Source organism: Notolabrus celidotus, chromosome 9 (genome assembly GCF_009762535.1).
Source record: "Notolabrus celidotus isolate fNotCel1 chromosome 9, fNotCel1.pri, whole genome shotgun sequence".
Lineage (NCBI taxonomy): Eukaryota > Metazoa > Chordata > Actinopteri > Labriformes > Labridae > Notolabrus > Notolabrus celidotus.
The window spans coordinates 31,654,133-31,671,926 of record NC_048280.1 but is presented as its reverse complement, the minus strand read 5'-3'; the positions used below and the strand labels follow the sequence as shown (position 1 = coordinate 31,671,926).

The 17,794-nt window shown below is 41.8% G+C and overlaps 1 protein-coding gene across 1 annotated transcript; it reads left to right on the top strand.

Annotated features, from left to right (window-relative positions):
* Positions 1-138: 138 nt before the first annotated feature.
* rab35b (RAB35, member RAS oncogene family b) lies at positions 139-16,486 on the top strand. Its single transcript, XM_034692032.1, has 6 exons — positions 139-452; positions 4,132-4,182; positions 4,286-4,409; positions 10,118-10,242; positions 11,436-11,560; positions 14,169-16,486. The coding sequence occupies exons 1-6, from the start codon at positions 401-403 to the stop codon at positions 14,295-14,297; spliced, it is 606 nt and encodes a 201-aa protein (XP_034547923.1). The 5' UTR covers positions 139-400; the 3' UTR covers positions 14,298-16,486.
* Positions 16,487-17,794: the final 1,308 nt, after the last annotated feature.

Below are 17,794 nucleotides of genomic sequence, written 5' to 3'. Positions count from 1 at the left end.
TATTTATAGATAACTTGAAAAAAAAAATTTGGAAGACATCTCACGACCCCCCATTTGTGTCTCACGATCCCCCCAGGGGGTCCCGACCCACACTTTTGGACCCCCTGGTCTATGGACTGGCTCTGTATCCGGAGCCTGCGCAGTAAGGCCGGGTTAGAGTTGGGCGCAGCAGAGAAGGAAACGGTGTTTCCGGCTGTTTGAAACGGAGGGAGAGGACTGCTGACGCCGCTGACACCCCGAGATAAACGCCACCGGCTCTGGGGGACTAACAATTTCTAGCACCGGTTGTGGTCCTTCTTCGTACGTACCGGGGGGTCCGGGGGCCGGTTGTTTCATATCAGCCCAGGGGGTCGCACAGCAAACCGAGTAAAGCGACGGGTGTGAGCCACCAGCTACCGGCATGGCCAGGGACTACGATTACCTCTTCAAGCTGCTCATCATCGGGGACAGCGGTAAGGAAACACCGGGGATGAGGGACGGGAAGTGGGCCTTGTCATGTTTTCCTACAAGGTGGAGAAGAATTAAAACAGCTGTGTGTTGTTGATGTGTTAGTACAGTGTGTTTAGTTGTAATTGTGTATTTGTGCACAACTATGATAGTTTATTTCTACACATCCGCCATGTTGGTGGCGTTGACAGGGCGGAGGTTGTGTGTCCGGACTGTGCAGCCCATCAGGCCGGATATCGCCACCACATCTCAGGGTTGGCCTCGGAAGAATGTCTACTCTTATTTTTAGATTTGACTATTTCAGCAATACATTATAAAAACACTCTGTAGCCTTTATAACAACACAAACGTCCTCAAACTCATGTAGTTTGACACTTTGGGCATGTTAGCTAGCTGTAAGTTATGCTAACATTACAGGTTATTGAGCTGGTTAACCTTTAATATCATCTGAACAGTTCAGGGCTGTTTACACAAACTAAAACAGTGACATATGTTTGCTGCACGTAGAGATAAGTCAGCTAAGTCTATGTATATTAATGCATTTTGCTGTTAGCTGGTGAGCATGATAGTAGCTGCTAATAGTGGAGGAATGCTGTACTGCAGTCCACTGTTGGAGTCCAGCTATTCAAAGGACTCGGACTTGGGGACTAAAGTGGGTAGTTTCAGCAGTGCCACTCATTAAATGCATCACTCCTCAAAGCTGAGCATCAAAGGTCTCTGACTGCGTTGCCCTTGTTTGACTTACAAAAGCCACGGTGGATCATTTCACAGTCACAGACATGTTGTAGATGCAGAATGTACATTTGTGCACGATCATGCCCATAAAGTGCAAAACGCGACTTTAACCTCAATAGTCATAGGCACTAAGCCAGGGGCATCAAACTTATCTCATTTCAGTTCAGGGGCCACATACAGCCCAAGTTGATCTGAAGAGGGCTGGACCTGTAAAATCACAACATAATAAACCTATAAATAATAACAACTCTAAATGTTTCTCTTTGTCTTAGTGCAAAATAAGTACAAGTACATTCTGAAAATGTTCACATTTAATGTCTTTGAACAAAAACAGCTGTTGTATTTTTTGCCATGATGAGTCTCATAGTGGGGCCCAATATGACATTATCTAAGGACTGAACCCTGCTGCAAGCACACAGGTGTCCCAGTCACCTGACACAGTAGTGCTAGTGTTAGTAGTGAAGGAGCGCACCTCTGACGCACCCACAAGTACGGTAAGTACATGCATGATATGAGGCTCCTTCAAAATAATGGAACTACCGCTTCTACATATACGTAAACTTTAGTGTTGATTGGATCTTGAAGAGCTCTAAATACTGCAAATATTCTTTTCCCCCCTCATGTAAAAAAAGTCCTGGAGCGCCGCTCAGGTGCACTCAATCTGCCGTTTGATTGTATGCGCCCCCCAGAGGACAACTTTGAAATAACAGTTACTTTGCTTGCTGTTCCTTGTGTCAGGCTTAAAACCAAGGGCGATCGTGCCTTTGAGAATGTGGCTCCAACCCTTTGGAACAGTCTTCCGCCCCAAGTGCGCTGTGCTGACTCGGTTGAGACTTTTAAAAAGCAGCTTAAGACACATTAGTTTGTCATGGCTTTCAACCCTCCGTCGTAATTTGATGTCTTTTCGTCTGCTTTCTTAATTATCTTATTTATTGCTCATTGTATTGTCTTGTCGACGTTGATTCTCTGTAAATCACTTTGTGACTATGTCTGTGAAAGGTGCTATACTAAATAAAGTTTACTTACTAACTTTACTTACTTAACAAGGTCATTACATGGACCAGATTGGAACCTCTGTCTGGCGGCCCGGTTTTGGTCCATGGGCCGCATGTTTGACACCCCTGGACTAAGCAATGGTTTTGCAATCATTGACAGTCCTGATTATGGTACCAACCAGTGTTGCTAACTCCTCAGTGGGGAAAGTAGATATTGGCTGTCCTAAAAGTTGCTAAATGACATCATCACTTAATTTGTATAGTTTAAATTATAATGGACGCAGCAGGAGAGGCGAGTAACATTGAGGGAGAGACAAAAAGAGGTTAAAAAAAACCCTAAATATGTTTATAACTACACTTTGGAGCCTACAACAAATTAAAGTAAAACATTATACTTTTCAACCATAACATGTTTTACATTTTTACATGTGTACAATCTACATTAACTATCTAAATGGACCAAAAATAGACAGTAGGCAGGATCAGCCAGTGGTGTCTTCGTACATGTGTGATACATTAACAGTCTCGATGCTGAGGGGTGAACACCTCCTGCTCTGAATGAAGCTAGGAGGGACTCACAGCAGCATCCACTGCTCGTTGAGTAGAGTAAGAACGATTCATGCTTTCACGCCAGTCTCCAAAAGTCTCCAATAACACCAGAAAAAGGCTCTAGATTTGTCACTAGTCACTTTATTGAAAAAGAGTCGCTAGAGGGGTCTGAGAACTCTCTAAATATAGTGACAAAGTCGCTAAATTGGCAACACTGGTACAAACCTATCAGCTGGCCTCTCATAGTAAAGGCCAAGGAATCACAGCAGGCCCTTCACTGTCACTCACACACAGAGGCCACTGTCCCCTCAGCTGAAGCGTGGAAGTACTGTACTGTCCACAGTGCCACACAGACATTATTTAGGAAGGATGCACCGGCGACCTCTGCTTCTTTGCAGCTGCATGTAGACAGATGTGCTGATAGAAACACAGTGTACACAACAGATCTCCAAGGCACACTGTGGCAGAGTCAAATCACAGTAGAGCATGCACACAAGTATAACATGGTTTTTACTCAAGCCCAGTTATAAGATCAGGGCCTTAAAAGTTAGAAATGGGGTTGTCATTGAACGTTCCATCGTCAGTGACACTCTGAGGAATTAAACTTTCAGGGTGAAGGTGGGTTTGGTCCTGACAGCAGACTGTTTCCACAGCACTGATAGTAATACTTTAGAGCTTTGGTTATTGTTTGTGGTAACAAAGACTCTGTAGCATGCAGCCCACTGAAACCTGAGTGCTTTCATGCCGGGACCCATAAAGCATGGGAAAACAATAAAGTCGTATGTAGTATGAGTTGCAGTGGGTTCACTTCCTAACTTTGAGTTGTAACCTGCTCAGTGAAAGCTTCAGTTCTGACCCTTCTCGTTTATCTTTTCAGCCTGGTCCTTCTCTTTCCCCAGCTTTCTCCTCATGAAATCTATCTATCATCCACGATCAGAGATATTCTTGCTCCATTAAGCCTCTGTCGCTCTGACGCAAGCATTTACAACTGGTTGAATAAGATTATGTTTGTACACGCATCAGCTAAACGCTTTAAATAAACATGAAACGTAGAATGAAGCTTTACCTCCAATCCTGAAATCAGCACTTACACTCTCTGTGGAATTGCAACTCAATCTTTAAATACAGAAGACTGGCAGCTACTGTTCATGTTTGTATTGTGTTGTTTTACTGCTGTTGTGTCACTCATCGGTAACTAGAGTATGATATGAGACACCAAAGCTCTACAGCAAGTTGAGACAGCACAAAACCAACTTCACAGAGTCTAACTTTGAGCTGAGGATGAAATAGTCCAGAACACACTCCACCTCTTCTCTCAGAAACCTGTTTTATGTGTATCTGCTTCTCTCCCTGGGGTCGCTCCTTCTTTAAACCTCCTCCTCCTCTTCTTGTGTTTCCTCCTCAGGAGTGGGGAAGAGCAGTCTCCTCTTGCGGTTTGCGGACAACACATTTTCAGGTGTGGTTCTACCTCCAAACATTGCAGCATTTTAATCTCAAGTGTGTTGATTTTGTTTTTGTTTGTTTTTAACTTTGTTGTCTTTGTGAACATGCACTTGCAGGTAGCTATATCACCACGATCGGTGTCGACTTTAAGATCCGAACGGTTGAGATCAACGGTGAGAAAGTGAAGCTGCAGATCTGGGACACAGCCGGGCAGGAGCGCTTCCGCACAATCACCTCCACGTAAGTCGATCCACAGACTCACATGTCAACACTTTTTTTAAACGTGTGAAGCTCTTTATTTTCATTTCAGCGACAGAGTTTGAAAGCAGAAACGTCTTCTTTGTGGTTTTCAGATCAGTGATTACTCGCTGCAGCAGTTTGTAGACTCTTTGAATGAGTTTGTGCTGCTCAATGAAACTGGGTGGAATTCCCCACAGACTAATTACAGATGTTAGAGGGAGGCCCTCGGTCACGTAGTGTAGTGCGACATGATGGTAACGGCTCAGTGTTTTGCTTGCAGCGCGCACCACACTGCTGTCCATCCATGTGCCTTTGAGTTCACTGATTTAAAACAGAGCACACGGGCAGACACGGGCATGCTGAACAGCCCAAAACCAACACATCTTGATTGTAGAGTCACAGTTTAATGTGGCTTTGTGTCTGTATACTGTGGGACCCACATGTTGTCCACAGGAGAGGGGATCCCCAGACAACAGTCTGAGTTCAAGGCTGTGTTCTGAGTTTGACTGCCAAGAAGTAGTTTCATTATCTCTTCAGTTTGTCTGTGACTCGACTCAAATCAGGCTCTCCACTGCTCACAACGCTTTGACGTAAACACTATCAAGCAGCTTCTGAAACACATTACATCATTTGCTTTGACCCCACAGCACAGAGAATATGAATGAACCTACATTTCATTAGAGTAGTCTAAGGTGTGTACTTCTAACCGTAATAATAGCTGTGTTAATAAAGAACCACACACCTTCTGACCATGTTAGCACGTCATCTGTAGACAAACGAATCAAGAGAAATTCAAATCAGGAGGAAACCACGCTGGATTTTTACTGTGTGGCCACCAACTCTTACCTTTAAGGGACCCCTGTGCCCGCCTTCATCTTCTCACTGTTAGAGTTCAGCAAACAATGTTTCTGTATTTATTTATGGTTCAAGAGAGACATCTATTTCTAGTGTTTGTTTCCCTCTTGATAATAAGTTAACAAAGGTTGAAGGTAGTTCCTCCAAAAACACCAGAGATATGATTATTGTATGGCATAAAAAAATCATAACACAAGGTCACTTTTACTTCACTGTTAAAGGGGGGCAGAAGTCTTACTAATAAACTGCAGTCATCTTTCAGGCCTTATGCTGCACTCGAGGTATTAACTAACTCAGTCCAAGCTGAGTGAGGCCAGGACAGCATGTCTGATATTTGTCATCTATTAGCCCAGCAGAAACAGGAACAACAGGACTCCAGATTTATCCATTCAGCTTGTAGTTATCTCCCCGTTCATCCAGCATCCAGCTGCTGTACTTGCGCGACCTATTAACATTGATTGTCTCTGTGCTGAGGCAGAGGGGCATGTTGCTTCATTGTGTCCTGAACACATTTCTTTGTGGAGATGGATCATAGGTGTCCCACATCCTGTCAGGATGGAGGGCTGTGTGCTCGTGAAGGTGGCCAATGCCCAAATCAAGACTTGTGAAGTGACAGAAGGATAGGAAATACAACTTTTCCGTGTTTTCTTCTTCTTAGAGTGAGTTGATTCACCTTTACCTGTTCATTAAGGTGGTTGAGGGAGAAGAGCAGTAGCATGCATATACTGGAAAGCTACCCTCCTACATTGGGAACTTGTTGGAGTGCCATTATGGATCCTACATGACTCGCTCTTCTGATTGGCTCATTCTGAAAACCCCTCGAGGTTACACTGAAATCTTTCTCAAGATTCCTGGGATTTTTTAAACAGAATTTAAAGATGATATCGATTCCCTCTTCTGCAGAGTTTAGGTCTTTGATCTCTGACCACTGTGTCTCATATTGTCTGTTTTTATTAGGGGTGTAACGATTCCTTTCAACAATCATTCGATTCGTATCATGATTCGTGGTTGCCGATACGATTAAAGGACAATATTGGTTCATTTAGAACGATACGATATGATCCGAAACGATTCAGTGACTATTTAGCCAAAAATTCAACCAGTGAGACTGTGAAATGAATACCTTGATACTAGACAGTCCTAGCTTCCTGTTGTTTCTTGTAAGGGAATCAGGTATAAATTAATTATGGATATAAACAAACAAGGCCTGAGGCTTCTGCAGAGCTGATGTTACCTTGGAACACTGCAAGAGGTGCCTAGACGGTCTGCGTTGTGTGAAATCCCATGGCGCCTTAGTAGGTGGTTGGATAGATTTGTGGTGTTGCCGTGGTACTTAACTTGACCTTTACATATCCTACAAACAGCGAGCGACTTATTTAAAACACCTCCGTCTTTGCAAAAGCTAAAGTGTTTCTCACACACTGGACCACTATGGTGGCTTGATCATTTCTCGCTCGCCGGCTTCTCCTCTGCCATCCACCATGCTTGTTTTTTGGTCTGCTGGTGCGTGGTGATGACGTCACAGACAGGCAGCCTGAATTGAGTAACATTTAATGTCTTTATCATTTAAAGTGAAAAAAAACGAAAACACATCCATATAAAGTCTGCCGTGCTTTAATCCAATGCTTTATTTCCTAGTATACTATACAATCAATTTATTACCTTTTTAAAACAATGTTAGATCGATATATGTCTTCCGGAAGGCCAACTTGCCGAGCACAGATCGATGTAGTCGGATCATAGGAATATAAATAGATACATTGATGTAGTGGATGAATCGTTACAGCTCTATTTTTAATGGATGTATTGTTTTGTGAATGATTGTGTGTGTTTGTTTGTTGTTTCTGATGTGCCTGTGATCTTGACGACATTAGAAATGAGGGAAACCTAAATGTCCTTTGGAGAATAAATCAAGGTTTTGAATTGAACATTCTGTATATACTCTAGTCTCATACCAGGGACACTGTGATCACATGGTCAACGTATTAAACTCCCAGACTACAAGACATGTTAAATGATTTCTAGTGGTGTAGTGGTGTTCATTAAACATGTATTACCCGGTTTGCGTGTGATAGTGACTTCAGTTTGTGTGTTTTGGTCATCTTTGGCTCTCTTCTCATGTTAAAGGAGCCACGTCTGTGATTTCTGACATGTATTCCTCTTAAGAGACACTCTTACATTAAAGCACCATTCTGATCCCAGCGTGCTCTAAAGATTACGTGGATAAGATTGTGAATCACAATTATTTTGGCAGAGACGATCACAGCATGAATAGTCCCATGCCTATTGGGGACACGTTCAGTCAACACCAAATCCCCACATTGTCACAGGAGGCAAAAACACTGACACACATACACACAGTCGGCCTCACAAAAGGTTCTTTGTGGCGGTCTGCCGAGTGCAGCTACACTGAGGATGCTCCCTCTGTGGGGGCGAGCGCACCATTTGAAAGTTGTCCCAGTCTGACTCAGTGGTTTCAGACAGATGCAGATCTTAGTCCTGATGGGTTTGGGTTTTGCAGTATTGTAACACTCATGTAAAGGAATAATAATAATAATAATAATAATAATAATAATAATAATAATAATAATAATAATCTTTATTTCTATAGCACTTTTCTAAACAAAGTTACAAAGTGTTTCACAGAAAAACACAAAACAAAACAAAAAAATACCTAAAATACAACAAAAATTAAAAAATATATACATATATATGTATAATAATAATTAAATAAATAGAAACAGAAACCTTCACATTATCAGAAGCAGGATGAATGAAGCTGTGTATCACTACTCAGTGTATTTACAGTTTATATCTTTGCCTCTTGCATCGCTGAACTGATGTATAATTGTGAGAACAAATGCAGGGAGGAGCTCTTTCATGATAAAGTGAAATGGTGAACATGTTTTGAATACAGGGTAGTCAGTAGTAGAACAGCAGCTGCTCTGATTGAGCTGCTGAAGACCAGATTCTGCAATTTTTTCATCGGCCGGTCCTCTCAAATATAACCAATCCTGTGCCAATCTGAGGTTTACACACACAAGCTGCACGTTACATGTCATGTGTTCAGAGGCATAAACAGTGAGGATGTGAGGTGCCCATCAGAACCTTTAACGTCCTTTTGTCCAGCCATGAAAATACAATGCCTAAACACTGTGACCCTGCAGAGCAGTCTCTCTGTGTGCTCCTCTGGGGTTTGAGCAGCAGCCTACATCACTGTTATTTGGTACTTTCCCTGTAATACTCTTCAGTTACAGCGGGACTCTACGATGATAAAACCTCAGCGTGTGAATTTACATGCTGTATCACTTTGCAGGAAGTGTTATGGATGAATGCATATTAATAATTCACACCTATGAATTAAGATAAAAACTCTTAACCACAAATAGCAGTGAATGAGTTGCATTAAACATTAGTGGTATAAAGAGGGTTTAAATTATGGCTGCTTAAATCTTTCTCTTATGATTGATCATTTGTTATGTTTTTCAGTTTAAATTAACGTATGTAAGACATTTCCAGAAAATACTACTGTAGAAAGATAACTGAGAATAGAGGTAGTACATGGGGAGAACAGCCAGTGTTTGATTTTGAACCTTGAATTTTGTTAAATTGATAAAACAAGTTTGTTTTTGTTGCAGATAATAGAGAAAGTCAGAATCAGCAGGTCAGACCTCAGAGAAATAGTCGGTCAAACAAAGGGCGATCAGTGTTTCTCAATCAGGTCATCATTAAGATGTTGACTTCTGATTAAATCCTTCACCACCTAGAAGTAGTCTTTTGTTAATGTCTGTTTTCTAGAGTGTTATTGTTTATTATTTCAACATTTTTAAAGCTGTGATTGGTGGTCAGATTTAGATACACTTTTTTTATACTGGGTAAAATTAGAGATAGACCGATATGTTTTTTTCAGGGGAGATACCGATACCGATTATTAGTAGTTAAGTAGGCCGATAACCAGTATTTGGAGCCGATATTAATTTGCAGTAAAAGGGGGAGTTATCAGTGTCAAAGTTTTGAATAATACAAACTCCAACACTTAACTTCGTTTAAATGCCTTTAAGCATAAGTTTATTAAACAGCTTATCAGATTTACAACATGTTAAAGGATTTTTTTTTTTTCTTAGACAGTAGACATCTTTGTTTTAAAATTCTAACAAAAAGAGCAGGGAGCTCCCAGGCTCAGCAGCATGTCTTATAAAGAGAAATGCAAACTTAAACAAATAATGATTTAGTGAATTTTGAGCCAAAATAACCCAGTTATAAATTGATCTCTTATCGGCCATTGGATTTTTGAAAAAGGCCGATGCCGATATGCTTCAAAATGCTGAATATCGGCGCTGATAATCAGCCTGGCCGATAATTGGTCTATCCCTAGTTAAAATTATCTCTGTCCCGATGGCAATCAATACATAATGTGGTCTTAAAAAAGAGTGAAAAAAGCCGCTATCTACAGCCGGAGTATACCTGGGAAAACACCAACCAATCCCTGCCATCAGGAGCCAAATTATGAAACCAATCAAATCCCCTCCTGCCGTTCTGCCCGCCTCCTGCAGACCGTCCATTTCATGTTTGTTTGTATTTTTAACTTTCACTATGAGAATGTTTTGGTGTTTTCTTACAGCTGAGTCAGACATGAGTTGATGTAGTGAAAAACACAAACGATGTGCTGAGTACCGGTTTAGAATCAGTCACCATCATATGGTCGCTAATCAGCGGCGCTGCTAGTTTTCTGTGACTACCAACCCTAGCTTTAATAATCAATAAATGCACATTGAGTTTATTTGATTGTAGACCTTTCTGGTCCCTGTCTTCTCTCTTCATGACTCTCTCTCTCTCTTCTTCTGCCTCTTCAGATACTACAGAGGAACACACGGGGTCATAGTGGTATACGATGTCACGAGTGCAGAGTCCTTCGTCAACGTGAAACGATGGCTACATGAAATCAACCAGAATTGTGACGATGTGTGCCGAATATTAGGTGAGTACTCGCGTCTGAGTTTACAGAAACGGTCCAACACTGAGATCAGTTTAGATCAGCGTTTTTTCAAAGTGGGGAAAATAAAACAAAAGATATCACTGTTAGTGTGTGGTTAGCAAAAGAAGACTGATCTTTAGAGCGACACAGCAGCACACTCAGTCAATATGACTTTCTGAATGAAATCACTTCAAGCCTTGACGATTTCCTCTGCTGTAGTGTGAGCTCAGAGGATGACACAACAAAAACTCTCCCCTGGCACTCAGCTCCAAAATAAGTGCACAGACACCATGAGCTGACTCTGCTGAGCACAGTCAGAGACGTTTGAGGACTCATCCAGCTGAACAGAGAAGAGAGGGCTCATAAAAATAAGAAAACTATGTCAGGCTGAACTTTGATTTTGACTTGAGCAAAGTGTCACATGACCATTTATGACTGTGTTTGAGATTAAGTTCACACATCTCACCACTGTTCTCTCCACTAACTCGTATGAGTGTGGGCTTTCTGTGTGACCATGATCAACAACAAGCACTGCTCAAGGCTGCAGGTGTAGGGATATTCCCCTGTACAGTTCATCCCTAGGCGTTTTCCGACCATAGGGACTTTACCCGGGAACTACGAACGTTTCGACTGGTGGAACCAGGGTCTAAATTTAGTTTAGGGGTAGATAATCTCCCCCCTAAAAAGTCCTTGCCAGGGGGATAGTACTTTTCAAAGGTCCTGGGGCAGGGCCTGCAATGCTGAATGTGTCTGATTGGCTGTGATTCACTTGATTTCTCTTTCTTCCATTAGTTTTGATTTGTTCTATCTTTTTTGTATGTGTGTGTACTTTTCAAAAGAAGAAGCTGTGATTCTCTTGATTTAGCAGCTTGTAACAGTAGTCTTCTCTCAGCCCACCTTGAATGCGTCTCTCCCGGTGTTACGGTTTTAAAAGTGACCCTGTAAACTGGAGACCTTCAGCTGAACGTGTCAGTGTTAGTGGAGTTTACACAGCTGTTGAAACACAGAGGGAGTTCCTGGGAATGCAAACTACTTTAGTTTTTATTAATATTTCAAAATAACCTCATCAGATTGATTGGGTTTCAGGGGAAGCTCACTTTCTTACACTTTGAAAACCTCTGATTTAAATCAAGTGTCTCCAGCTCCCTGCTCTCTCTGTCTTGTCGACTGACCTCAGATATATTCTGTGTTTTCAGTGGGAAACAAAAACGACGATCCCAACTCCAAGGTGGTCGAGACCACTGACGCACAGAAGTTTGCTGAGCAGATGGGAATCAACCTCTTTGAGACGAGTGCAAAAGAGAACATCAACGTTGAAGAGGTATCTCCTTCAAACTGTTGTCCCTGACTGACTGTTTGTGTGGAGCAGCATGCTTGGTATGCAGAGCAGCTCTGCTGAAGATTTGAATTAGGCAGCAAGTCTGAATGCTCTGGAATACCTGCTGATCAGCTGTGTGTGTCTCATTGTCTCACAGGCTTAATGAAATCCTGGGAGTCTTGAGAAATACACTTATGTTCATTTGAGGATTTCCTGAGGGGATCAAATATTGTAATTGTGTGTTTTTAAGTTTTCTGTATTTTATTTCGTCCAATTACAATTTTCTAAAGCCCAGCTCAACAGCTAAGACTGGAAACAGGGTTGATTTCTTCTTACTCACTAACGCAGTTATAAACAGTACTTGTACTCTTGTCGTGGGAACAGTGTTAGCATGGGAATGTTGAGAGGCAAATGAAATTCAGTAAGTCTCCTCTCAGCCAGAAAGTGTCTCATAATCCTCACTTAAACTGAAAATAATTAATTGTCAAACTGTAGATGTTGTGAAGGCACTCATGTACTGATGGTGTTTTTATTCCCTCCTTTTGATGCTAGAATAAGAAAAGTGGCTGCTAGATGTCTAGAGAATTTCAAGCCAAAATACTATTTGATAATCATTGGCATCTATTCAATGACTATTCGAAAAAATCACCCCCCCACCTGTCCCATTAACAGCCAGTTTTTGTGGCAGTCGCTTTAACCAGCACTGGGACGAGGTGCTGCTAGTAGCGGGCACTGATAGCGTCTGTCTTGATCTTTATGTCGTGTTTCTGTGACACAGGGTGGCGTTAAAGTGTAGTAGTGTGAGATTCAGAAACAGAGAAAATCTGCGACTGTCGCAAATGTTTTCTTCTTCTTTTGTTATTTAATGTGGTTAGCAAACAGCTGGAAGACCCTCTACAGCCACCATCTGGAGGGAAATATTCGAAAATCATTGCACATCCTTAATCTCATCCTACTTTTAGCAAGAATTGGGGATGTTTAGTCTACAAAGCGATTCAATTTTGTGATCCTTGTAATCATCACCACAGTTACTTGTTGGTTAAAGTTGTTATTTTTGTAGCCTTTAGATGCTAATCATGTAGTTTCTAAGCTGTAGAGCAAATACCCGCCACTAGCCAGAGCTGTAGCTCCACTCAATAATGACTTCCATAATGTAATCATGCTCCACCATCAGGATGTGAACAAGCACAGCAGATAGAAGGTATCTTGTAACGGTTGGTTTGGTAGTTTTATGATTTAGAAAGTGGAGATCAAGTTTTACTCAGGCTGTCTGTCTAACCCACCTCGAGTGATGCGTACCCAGCACAGGCATGTGGACGTTAAAGGCGACATATTATGCAAAATCGACTTTTTAATGGTTCTCTACCTGAAATATGTGTCCCTGGCATGTCTACAAACCCCCCGAAAATGAAAAAAATCCATTCTGCCCCTGTTCTGATTTCTCCACCTTTCTGTAAATGTGTGCTGAAACCAGACGTTTCAGTTTTCAGTGTTTTTCATAGAGCTTGCTAGCACAGGTGTGCTAACAAGGAGCTTAGGAGGGAGGCATGCTAGTTGTAGGCCGTCTTAATAAACACAAAGGTCGGTTTTACTCCCCACGTCTGCAGATTTGAAGATCTAGTGGACGATTTTTATTTTTCATGGAAAAGTGCTAGCGCTAGTTAGCATAGCCACATAGCGACATGTTCGTAGCTGTAGCTGTGTACCAAGACACATGTCGACATACTGACAAATAAAAAACAAGAAACACAAAATCTGTGACCAATGGTTCAGAAAGGTCCTGCTGCAGGCGCCTCTCCGTCAGGATCAGATTCTGGATCAGATTCAGAGGGTTGAAGTAACGCGGGTCTGTGAGCAGCCAACATGTAAACATTAGATCAACGTGCTGGACAGCCGAGGGCACTACTTCCTGAGGGGGCGTGGTCAGAGAGCTCATTCTCATTTAAAGGCACAGACACAGAAAACAACCTGTTCTGAACAGGGCTGAAAAAAAGGGGTTTACAGGCAACAAAATCTGATTTCAAAGTGTTTTTTTGAGCAATAAACTTTAAAGACATGTTTTTGGGACCTTTTAGACCAATATATTTTGATGAAAAAGAGCATAATATGTCACCTTTAAACTGCAGGACAGAGAGAAGGCTGGTGGTGCTAGCTCTGCTAATGTTAGGTGCACTCGGAGAAACCAGTTTGACATTTCTTCTTGCAGACTTTGTGATCCCATGTTTAGCTGTGTTAAACTGCGTACAGTTTTGACTCTGACCTTTTAGATTAGATGGTTTGCCTGAGTTTTAATTTCAGTTGAACAAACAAAGAAATGAGTTGCTTTGTAAAATCTCTAGCAAGAATAAATTCCAAATGTCGATCTGTCCCTTCAATATCCTGGAAATGAAGGGACATTGACTCATTTTCAGATTTACTTGAAAGCTGATTGAAAGAGTTTGATTCGTCAGAGTTCAGCTTTTCCAGTTATTCATCACTGAGACTGTCGTTTTACTCCGTCTGAAAAAAGGAATGTGCATTTTTTTTATAATATTGTTATAAGTGATGTGGATTTATTGGATGCCGGATTCTGTACTCACCATATGTGCTTTGGTCTGTGCCTCTCCTGCAGATGTTCAACTGCATCACAGAGCTAGTGCTAAGAGCCAAGAAGGAGGTGCTAGCCAAGCAGCAGCAGCAGCAACAGAACGACGTGGTCAAACTCACCCGGAACAGTAAACGAAAGAAAAAGTGCTGCTAGCGACCTCCAAACCATCCACAGGCCAGCAGCAGCGTATACTCACACAAGCATACACACAAGATGGGACTCGGAGCATCTAAATTAAAGAGCAAATAAAGATTTAATAAATATACAGAGAAAGATAAAAACAAATGGAAAAGTGTCCCCTTTGGACATACTAATCGTGAAGACTTAAAATATGTACAGATTTTTATTTGACGTCAGATCAAGTTTTATTTGGAATTCAGCAGATGGGCACTATTGACCTGAAGTCCTTAACGGATCTGCAAGCTGACTACCAACCGCCATAATGGTCCAATTTCTATCCACATAATCCCCGTATTCTCTCACCAGAATCTCATCTCTCCTTCTCATTCGACTGCACATGGGACTTTAAGAGTTGAGTCAGACTCTGCGCCTGAGGAGAAGGAGGGCTCATCTTCTCTGGATTGTTGATTTCTAGGTTTATTTTGGACAGGGGGGTGGGGGCGTGTCTGGCTTGCAGGGAGGAGCTTTTCAAAGTGGATGTCTGAGTAAAAGTGAGGTTTCACCGCCTCCCTACAGCTTCAACATTTCAGACGCCTGTGTTCCCACAACTTATGCCAAGACAACATGAACTGCTAGATTTTGTTTTATTTTATTAAATGGGGGGGCGGGGGGGGGGTCAAACGGATTATGTGAATACAGATGATGATGATGATTGGTAGACAACCTTTAGAAACTGATGCAATGGACAGATGTGATGACATGTTTTGTTTCTTTGTCTATATTTTGCCAAGCTTTGCACCCTCTTCCTTCTAACATCTAGTCCTGTTGAGCCACATGAATTGATATTCTGTTTCTCTTTTCTGTGTTTTTATTTTTATAAGTGCTGTAGAGCAGTCGAACCACTCCTGGAGCTCTTGGACATCAAGCTTAGAAAGCTCTGTTCACAGTAGTCTTACGATGTTTTTCAGAGGTTGCTTTTAATCCTTTTCCTTCATCTTTTTTTTAAATGATGACACTGCCAATATGATAAAGAATTTATGAAGAGCTCTCTGGTGGAGCTCATGGGACTGTTGCCACAGTGGCCCCTGATTTGCCCAGAAGCAGGAAGGATCAAGGTCTCACGGACCCTGACAGGAGGCGCTCAGGACTGCCTTCCTTCTCCTCTCCAGCCACTTTCAACGCACCCACTGAAAACCTCATATCAGCACCTCTCATGGCGATGGACTCAACTCTCATGAAAGCAGACTCCTCCAGTCCATCAAGGGGCACCAAGAGACTCAGTCTGAAAGCTTGCCGTCTCAGTGACCCTGGGTCCTTGGCAGACTGTGGTATCTGCCCTTGTTTGTGAGCATGTAACACTTAGTGAAGGGGTATAGAAGAGTTAATGCCTGACATGCATTTAAGACCATCAATGTTTTACTGTATTTTCTCAGCTTGCAGAGTATTTGTAACAGTTGACTAATGTTAAAGTCTGATGTCATGTTATTCATTGCTTTTCTGTGTTACAACCCCCCCTGCTTACTTTTCAACTCAAGTGTTACTGGACGGTGTTTTCTGCATCCATGATGAGAGTGTGACGGACAGTGGGACTGTTAATTTAAGAGCAAACAGGGATGCAGTACTGCCCTAGATCCAGTGTTCAGGCCAGAGCTCCTTTTCCTCTCCTTAGGCAGGGTTAAACACAGATGCAAAGACATTATACAATGTCTATTACTGACAATGATTTCCTTTATGTTGAATTGGGAGAGCAATAAATGAAGAGAGAGCTGTAAGTGTTGGCTTAGACCCTGTAGGAAACATTACGTTTCCACTCTCTGGACTCTGGGGACCAGTTTGGGATCCTGATCCAAGACCTCCAGGGTTACGAACGGAATAAGACCTCACACATTATGATTTCTATTCATTAAGTGTATGTATAAATAAATATATTTGTGTGTTTATATTCAGTATAGAACAAACACACATAAGCACATCAAACTGTGCATGTGTTGAACATGCCCATGTGCTTTGGTTAAACACACCTGTCAGCTGTGGTTTGCTGTACACTGGAGAAAAAGAGATGTACTATTCAGTTTCCCTACATGAATTAAATCAGTAATAAGCGTTTTAAAGGAATAAATATTTGACACATAATGAACTATCTCATGTGTCAGTGCTTTGAGGCTTGGACTTTGTTTTAAACCTGTGTCTTTGATTTCTGCAAATAAACTTGTATGGGAGGACGTGTGCACTGTTCTTTCAGAAGTATTTACAGCTGCAGAGAGAATGTTTGAGGAGGATACTTAAGGTTTATTTTTTGCTGAATCATTGTTAAAATGAATGTAATAGTGAACACAAGGTGTTTTGTTTTTCTACACATCCTTCAGTTTTTAAGTATCCATGTAATCACCCCAAACTAATCACCTTCTACACATCACTGTGACCAGGACAGCTTTCACATTTGCGCCAAGATAAAACCTTAGTTTGGGGAATCTCAATATTCTCGTGGTGACCAAGGTGAAACGTTATTTAATGCTAAAATTGAAATTTTGATATTTCAACTCACAGCCTCTTAAACTTTATTTATAAAGCGCCAAATCACACAAAATGTTATCCTCAGACTCTTACCATACAGAGCAGGTCCAGATAGTACTTTATGTTAAATTATACAAAGACCCAACATCAAGACAGGATAAGATCCAGTCCCCTCTTACAGACAGGACTCAGTCTGATCTCATCTCAATCCACTATGAGCAGAGCACTTTGCAGCATTTAGCAAGTTACAGTGGCAAGGACAAACTTCCTTTAACAGGCAGAAACCTCCAGCAGGACCAGACTCATGTTAGACACACATCTGATGAGACTTTAGTTGGAGAGAGGGATAGAGGGAGATGAAGAGAGAGATGATGGTGGTGAGACGGATAGTAGTTGTAGCAGCTGAAGTCTGGAATGTCTACGGCAGAGATCCAGAGGAACCTATGAGACAAGGGAGCTCAGAGACTCCAGAAAGGTCTATGGTTAGTAACTTTAATGGGACAGAGAGAGTTAAAGCAAGTGGCAGGCAGACAGTGGAGAGAGAGGGAAAGAAACATGTATGTGTCAGTTCCCCCGGCAGTCTAAGCCTATGGCCACATAACTAAGAGCTGGTCCGAGAACTGGAGCCAGCTCTAACTATGAGCTTTATCAGAAAGGAAAGTGTTAAGCCTAATCTTAGAAGTAGAGAGGGTGTCTGCCTCCTGGACCCTGACTGGTCGATGATTCCAAAGGAGAGGGGCTTGATAGCTGAAGGCTATTACAATACAATGAGCAGGCCTGTGATGAATTTCATGGGTTGGTAGTGAGTATGTGATAGCGCAGAGCCTCAGTCAATGTTAAATGCAGCTGTACAGTGTTCCTCCTTTAAAGGAACTAGCAAAAAAAAGCACTTGTTTTCACTTTAATGCTTCATCAGCTTTCCTTGGGAATATTTGAAGCTTTTCCTGTTCTTTTAAGTTTTTCTCAACCCAGAAATTAGAGCACAGGTTTGAAGATAATGAGTGTCCTTATATGGA